Genomic DNA, 7,335 nt, shown 5'->3' with positions numbered 1-7,335 from the left:
GAGGCCTCGACCTGTGCAGATGTGTGGGTCTGGGTAGTGCTTGCCTGGCAGCTGAGAGAGTGGTTCTCCAGGTTGGAGCCTGCTGGAGGGGCCGTACAGGCTGGGGCTGCCCACTGTGGGACAGGAACCAATTTTTCCCCAGAGCCCCGCCAGGCCTTGGCACTGTTGAGGAGACCAAGCTGTGGTTCTGGCCTGGAGGGCAGCTCGAGATGCTGAGCGCAGAGCCAGCTAGTCAGTGTGGGCACTTCTTCCCACCCCCACATTTGCCCTTTCTCCTTCGCCTACTAAATTCCCTGGGCTACCTCTTAACAGGCTGACGGCCAGGCAGTCCCTTCCTCAGAAGGGTTTGGGCCCTGCCTCCCACCATGGGGCCCCCTCCTGAGTCTCCTGCAGCAGGGCTGTGGTGGGGTCACCCCAGGCCAAGGCCAATGCCCAGAGAGCCCAATGCGAGGTGTTGGCAGGCTGGACCAGAGTGGGGACTCCCCTTTCCCAACCACCATACATACCCTTCACAAAACGTTCCAGCGGGTGCACAGCCCCAGAGCTGGCCATGTGGATCTTTGTTGCGGGGCTTTCTGAGCTGCTGTTCTCACACCCTTGAGTGGGCCAGATGGAGGAGGGGGTTCATGAAGCCAGGGTTGGGAAGCAGCTGGGTCTCCAGCGAGGCTGTGGACTGGCAGTGCTGGGGCCCAGGCTGACTGGCGTCCGGGCCCCCGTGCCACCCTCCTTGCAGAGAGAGCAGCCATGGAGGAGGTGGTGATCACTGGCATGTCTGGGAAGCTGCCTGAGTCGGAGAACCTGGAGGAGTTCTGGGCCAATCTCATTGGCGGTGTGGACATGGTGACAGATGATGACAGGCGGTGGAAGGCCGGTAAGCGAGCCTGGGGCTCCCCGCCTACTTGAGAGGTTCTTTTCTCACCCCTTCTGTGGACACAATCTCCCGGGTTACCAGGGAGGGCCTGCACTCCGGTCCCACTGGCAGAGCCAACAGTCACCTAAGGTGAGGCCGTGTTATAGCTTCTTTCTGGAGACGGTACCAGAAGGCTCTGGGCTAGGGGAACGTGGGACCTCTGGCCAGTGGGCTAGGGACTGAACTCCAGCCTGTGGGAGTCTGGAGTTCTCTGGGCATAGCCTTTGCCCCTTTCACAGACCAGGGCCATTGCTTAGGGTGGAGCCAGGGCAAGACCAGGTGGGTGAACACCTCCAGCCAGCCACTGCCTGCCCACGTGCTGTCCCAGGCGGTCAGATAAGACATCAGGCTCCCCCGGGAAGCTGGTTTGACTCCCTCACGCCCAGTAGATTCTCCCGCAGAGCGGCTCCACCTGATCTACAGGATATGAGTCAGTGTGGCAGAGCCTGGCTGGCCTTAGCTGCCAGGCCGGGATGGGGCCAGGCAGAAGGTCTTCAGCCAGGTCAGGACAGTGGCAGGTGGGAGGAGGCAGCGCTGCCCGCTACAGTGCTCTGCTCTGCTCTGGGGCCGTCACCCATGAGGTTCCCCCCGGCCCAAGGGTCCCCTTCAGAAGTGGGCCCACCCATCCCAGGGAGCTTCCCTGTTGCAGCCGGGACTCCCCCCCAGTCAATCACTCAGGGCTATGATGTCCTATGACTGATTTCTCCACCTGTGTGTGTTCCCTAGGACTATATGGCCTGCCTCGGCGGTCAGGCAAGCTGAAGGACCTGTCCCGGTTTGACGCTTCCTTCTTCGGGGTCCACCCCAAGCAGGCACACAATATGGACCCCCAGCTCCGCTTGCTGCTGGAGGTCACCTACGAGGCCATTGTGGATGCAGGTGGGCCATCTGGGGGGCTGCAGAGGGCCCGTCCCCAAGTTTCCTGCTGCCCTTCTTGAAAACCTCCCTTTTTGCTTCTAAAAGCATCGTGTGTTCATAACAAAACATCCAGAACAGAAGGTGCTGAGGAGGGAGCGGAGCCCTGGGCTGGGGCCGACGAGGTGGGGAGGTGTGGGCCTCAGGCAGCTCAGGTTTCACAACTGCACACCAGAGGAATCCCAGACATGTCCTGTCACCCCAGTTTCCTCACTCCCCATTGCGTGGCTGATCTTGGAGGCGAGGGCAGGACACCAGGTGCCAGGCAGAGCAGGAGGCAGGATCTGGCCCCAGGACTCTCACCCTCCACTCCCCTCTGCTGGGTTGTGCCTAGCCTTGGAAAAGTGCTTCAAGGGCACAGACTTGTCCCAGGGACACTGGGGAACATGGAAATTGTGCTGAGTGGGAGAGGGAAGGCTGGCCATGGGGGTGAGGCCCCTCAGCAGGTGGGCCACAGGGGAACCCAGGACCTGCCTACTGCCACCTGTGGTTTGCAGGGCGGGTACCCTGGCCTTACAGGTCTCTTGTCCTGCAGCAGATGCTAAGTAGCCCCTGGGGTTGACCCTTGAGTGTGACAGGGTCCTGGACAGGCACTGCCTGGGGGGAGGGGCGGGGAGGCGGAGGCCTTCCCACTGCCCAGGCCCCACCCGGAGACCTTGGATGCTGCTCTCCAGGGGCTGGCCAGTGTCCCTCCCTCCTTCCCAAGCCTGGACACTCGGCTTTTGTCTCTCTCTGTCTTCTTATCTTGGCCCGCCCAAGGCAGGCTGCTCTCAGGGCTCATCAGACCCTGCCAGCAGTACCAGTGCCCAGGGGAGTAGCCTGGGGACAGTGCTGTCCTCTGTCCCCACCTCCAGCTGTCTCTGGCCTCTGCCTGACCCAGAGACTGGAGCCCCACCTGGCACCCCGCCTGTCCCCCGGGCCCCAGTTTCCTGTGACCTGGTTATCTGTTGTCAACCCTACCTGGGCCAGCCACCCCACTCTGGCTCCACTGTCTCTTCCCTGACTCCCCAGCCACTCTAGAGTCAGGCGAGGTGGAGCCTCCTCGCCCCTGCAACGTAGGATCGAACCCTGGGTTCGATCCCGTGGAGATGGGAACAGCAACCCACTCCAGTATTCTTGTCTGGAGAATCCCATGGACAGAAGAGCCTGGGAGGCTACAGTCCATAGGGTTGCAGACTATGACTGAAGCGACTTAGCATGCACCCAGTCACCCCAGCCAGAGAGGCCAAGGGGAGACGCCTCACCTCCCAGAGCTCAACAGCAGGCTGGGCACAGCACAGCTGCAGGTTTGACTTCTGCCTCCTACAGGCATCAACCCAGCTTCCATTCGGGGGACGAACACCGGTGTCTGGGTGGGTGTGAGTGGCTCTGAGGCTTCAGAGGCTCTGAGCCGAGACCCTGAGACCCTCGTGGGCTACAGCATGGTGGGCTGCCAGCGTGCCATGTTGGCCAACCGCCTCTCCTTCTTCTTTGACTTCAAAGGTGGGTGCCCACACAGCCCTTTTGTTTCTGACTCGGGCCTGGGGTGGGGGGAGGCGGGCAGGGGCCGGATGACAGCTGAGACCCTTCCAGACTCTGACCATACCTCCCCTAGGAAGGCCAGCAGGAACAAGGTCCTGGTGGTGTGGGTTCCACGTGGAGAGCACTCAGTAGAGCTGTCAGAGCCCCAAGGTGTAGGGTGGGGAGGCGGTCCCACGGCTGCATTGTGTCCTTGCCTGCAGGGCCCAGCATCACCCTGGACACGGCATGCTCCTCCAGCCTGCTGGCCCTGCAGAGGGCCTACCAGGCCATCCAGAGAGGGGAGTGCGCCATGGCCATTGTGGGCGGCGTGAACATCCTGCTGAAGCCCAACACCTCGGTGCAGTTCATGAAGCTGGGCATGCTTAGCCCCGAGGGCACCTGCAAGTCCTTCGATGCATCAGGTGAGAGCAGTGGGCATGGGGCCCCGGGCAGTGCCTCCACCCTCGATTCTATCCGGCACCAGCCCCTGAGCCCTTCCCTGAGCTCATGAGCCTGAAGTGCCCTCCGCCCCCAGGGAATGGCTACTGCCGTGCAGAGGCTGTGATGGCCATCCTTCTGACCAAGAAGTCCCTGGCCCGACGGGTGTACGCCACCATCCTCAACGCTGGCACCAACACGGATGGCTGCAAAGAGAAAGGTGGGAGCTGGCCTGGGGCAGGCGAGGGTGGGGCTACGGGTAGTCGGGCGGGGCTGGGGGTGCTGAGGCCTGGACCCGCCCCCAGGCGTCACCTACCCCTCCGGAGAGGCACAGGAGCAGCTCATCAGCTCCCTGTATAAGCCGGCCGGGCTGGACCCGGAGACCCTGGAGTACGTTGAAGCCCATGGCACCGGTACCAAGGTGAGACCCCTGCCTGGCCCTGCTCATATCCCACGTCCCACGCCAGAGAAGCACCAGGGCGGGGTCCTGACCTCCCTGAGTTCCCCACAGGTGGGCGACCCCCAGGAGCTAAACGGCATCGTGCAAGCCCTGTGTGGCACCCGCCAGAGCCCCCTGCGGATTGGGTCCACCAAGTCGAACATGGGACATCCGGAGCCCGCCTCAGGGCTCGCGGCGCTGGCCAAGGTAGGCAGGCGAGTCTAGGGCCATCTTGTCCCTGCCCCGTCAGCGTCTTATAGCCTGCTGGGGGAGGGTCCCTCCCGGCTGTTCTGTGGGATATGGGTCAACTGAGGCCCGGAGAGCAGGCCGCCAGCATGTGGCCAGCCCCTGCCTGGCTTCACAGGGCCAGACATTTTACCCAGCACTTGCTCCCCAAGGGGCCAGCCAGAGGGAGCAGAAGCAACAGGGCAGCCCGTGTCTCCAGGCTCGCTCTCCCTGTGGCCTCCTGACCAGCTGGTAGCTTGGAGGACCCAGGTCACTACTGGTTGAGCTTCTGGGTATGATGGGAGCTTCCTGGTGGTCTCAGCTCCCTGGGCCACCATAGCCACCTGTCTGCAGCTCTTAGCTTGGGAGATGGGGTGGGGAATGGCTGAGGAGCCTTTGTCTAGATCCACAGCCAATGAGGCTGGGAGGTGGCAGGGCCCCAGGTGAGGCCTAGGGCTGAGAGGAGACAGAGCATGTGGCTTGGTCACCAGACCGCTGCACTGGGGCAGGGCGAGCTTTGGGGGAGAACGAAATTGCTTGCAGCGGGCAGGGCCTCTGGGGTGACACAGAGGGTCCTCAGGAGGGGAGGTACCTGAAGCCCATCCCGACCAGCAGGGGCAGGGAGCCCAGGGCCGGCCGTCCTGCTGACCGCGAGGCACCCACAGGTGCTGCTGTCCCTGGAGCACGGGCTCTGGGCCCCCAACCTGCACTTCCACAACCCAAACCCCAAGATCCCAGCACTGCAGGATGGGCGGCTGCAGGTGGTGGACCGGCCCCTGCCCATCCTCGGGGGCAACGTGGGCATCAACTCCTTTGGCTTCGGTGGCTCCAACGTGCACGTCATCCTCCAGCCCAACTCCCAGCCACTGCCACCGCCTGCCCCACATGCCGCCCTGCCCCGTCTGCTGCGGGCCAGTGGGCGCACCCTGGAGGGTGTGCAGGGTCTGCTGGAGCTAGGCCTCCAGCACAGCCAGAACCTGGCCTTCGTGAGCATGCTCAATGACATCGCGGCCCCCTCCCCAGCAGCCATGCCCTTCCGTGGCTACGCCGTGCTGGGCAGCCAGGGGGGCAGCCAGGAGGTGCAGCAGGTGCTGGCCGGCAAGCGCCCACTCTGGTTCATCTGCTCCGGTGAGCCCCGACCCCACCCCGCCCCACCTCAGGTCATCCCCGAGGGCCGCACGGGCTGGGACTGCACGGCGCTGCCCTGACATCTCCCTCCGGGACAGGTATGGGCACACAGTGGCGCGGGATGGGGCTGAGCCTGATGCGTCTGAGCCGCTTCCGCGACTCCATCCTGCGCTCGGATGAGGCCGTGAAGCCTCTGGGACTGCAGGTGTCACAGCTGTTGTTGAGCACAGACGAGGCCATCTTTGATGACATCGTCATCTCCTTCGTGAGCCTCACTGCCATCCAGGTGTGCCCCTGGGGTCTGGGGTGAGCCGGCTGGCAGGGTGGTGAGCCTGGGGTCCCCGAGACTGGCATGACCCATCCTGTTCCCACCCCACCCCCAGATCGCGCTCATAGACCTGCTGACCTCCATGGGCCTTCAGCCCGACGGCATCATCGGGCACTCCCTGGGTGAGGTGGCCTGTGGCTATGCCGACGGCTGCATCTCTCAGGAGGAGGCCATCCTCTCTGCCTACTGGAGAGGCCAGTGCATCAAGGAGGCCAACATCCCGCCCGGGGCCATGGCGGCTGTAGGTAGGCACTGCCCTCTGCTCCCCTGTCGCGCTCCACCCCTGGGCCTGAGGGTCTCCATAGGAGGTGGTCATCTGTACTGGCACCTTTCTGTGTTGGCGCTGGGCAGAGGCCAGGGCCTGGGGGCAGCTCACCAGCCACTGTCCTCACCGCAGGGTGAGAACAACCCTGACAGCCTGCCCCGCTATGCCCCGGATGGCCTTGGAGCCCGGCATACTTGCCCATGGGTGTCAGTAGAGGCCAGCGTGATTTTCACATGAACCCCTGGGGGGGATGCTGCAGGCGGAGTGGGCCTGCTCACACTTGGGACAGGCAGGGGTGGGGACGGGAGGAGACCAGAGAGAGCCGGAGGGGCTGTTGGGAGAGTGAGGCCAAAGCCCTCTCTGGTAGGCCAGGCGTGGGACCCGAAACTGGCTCCCACCTGTAGGACGGTATTAATGACACCTCTGCCTGAGACCAGACAACGGCAAGGGTGAAACTGCCTCGTAAAGGTGCCGCTCGGCAGCTGTCATTAGGGCCACCCAGGCAGCATTCCCCTCCCTGGGGAGGGCTGTGTGGGGGTGCCTGCTCCCCATGCCACCCTTTGAGGCTCTCTTCTGCTCCCAGGCTTGACCTGGGAGGAGTGTAAGCAGCGCTGCCCCCCTGGCATCGTGCCTGCCTGCCACAACTGCATCGACACCGTGACCATCTCGGGACCTCAGGTGGGCCCTGGGAGGCAAGGCCTCGTCCCCAAGTCCCCTTTCACCCCCGCAGAGCGTGCTCTGCGCGGGGAGCCCGGCACCAGCCCAGACCCGGACTGCCGTCAGCGCCCCCGTCCCTCCCCGTCTGCGCTCCCCCCAGGCCTCCATGTTGGAGTTCGTGCAGCAGCTGAAGCAGGAGGGCGTGTTCGCCAAGGAGGTGCGCACGGGCGGCATGGCGTTCCACTCCTACTTCATGGACGCTATCGCCCCCATGCTGCTTCAGCAGCTCAAGAAGGTGGGTGGCTGTCCCCGCGCTGTGTGGCGGGGGCCCTCCCTGAGGACAGGCGGGGAAGGCAGGCCCCAGCTCCCTCAGGCTGACCCCGCCCGGCCCTCCGCCTAGGTGATCCGGGAGCCCCAGCCGCGTTCCCCACGCTGGCTCAGCACTTCCATCCCCGAGACCCAGTGGCAGGAGAGCCTGGCCCGCACCTTCTCGGCCGAGTACAACGTGAACAACCTGGTGGGCCCCGTGC

The 7,335-nt window shown here is 64.1% G+C and overlaps 1 protein-coding gene across 1 annotated transcript in view; it reads left to right on the top strand.

Moving 5' to 3' along the window:
* The window catches only part of FASN (fatty acid synthase), a 34,887-nt gene that overhangs the window by 1,302 nt on the left and 26,250 nt on the right, over positions 1 to 7,335 (top strand). The window contains exons 2-14 of the mRNA XM_010856543.1: positions 734 to 871; positions 1,637 to 1,789; positions 3,134 to 3,307; positions 3,547 to 3,747; positions 3,861 to 3,983; positions 4,069 to 4,184; positions 4,275 to 4,409; positions 5,093 to 5,555; positions 5,654 to 5,841; positions 5,939 to 6,128; positions 6,732 to 6,826; positions 6,966 to 7,100; positions 7,206 to 7,331. Of these exons, the coding sequence (XP_010854845.1) occupies positions 745 to 871; positions 1,637 to 1,789; positions 3,134 to 3,307; positions 3,547 to 3,747; positions 3,861 to 3,983; positions 4,069 to 4,184; positions 4,275 to 4,409; positions 5,093 to 5,555; positions 5,654 to 5,841; positions 5,939 to 6,128; positions 6,732 to 6,826; positions 6,966 to 7,100; positions 7,206 to 7,331 (2,226 nt within the window). The 5' untranslated portion in view covers positions 734 to 744. The remainder of the gene's footprint in view (positions 1 to 733; positions 872 to 1,636; positions 1,790 to 3,133; positions 3,308 to 3,546; positions 3,748 to 3,860; positions 3,984 to 4,068; positions 4,185 to 4,274; positions 4,410 to 5,092; positions 5,556 to 5,653; positions 5,842 to 5,938; positions 6,129 to 6,731; positions 6,827 to 6,965; positions 7,101 to 7,205; positions 7,332 to 7,335) is intronic.

Source organism: Bison bison, unplaced genomic scaffold, assembly GCF_000754665.1.
Source record: "Bison bison bison isolate TAMUID 2011002044 unplaced genomic scaffold, Bison_UMD1.0 scf7180017864371, whole genome shotgun sequence".
NCBI lineage: Eukaryota > Metazoa > Chordata > Mammalia > Artiodactyla > Bovidae > Bison > Bison bison.
The sequence above is the reverse complement of the archived record's forward strand: the minus strand, read 5'-3'. Positions and strand labels throughout refer to the sequence as shown.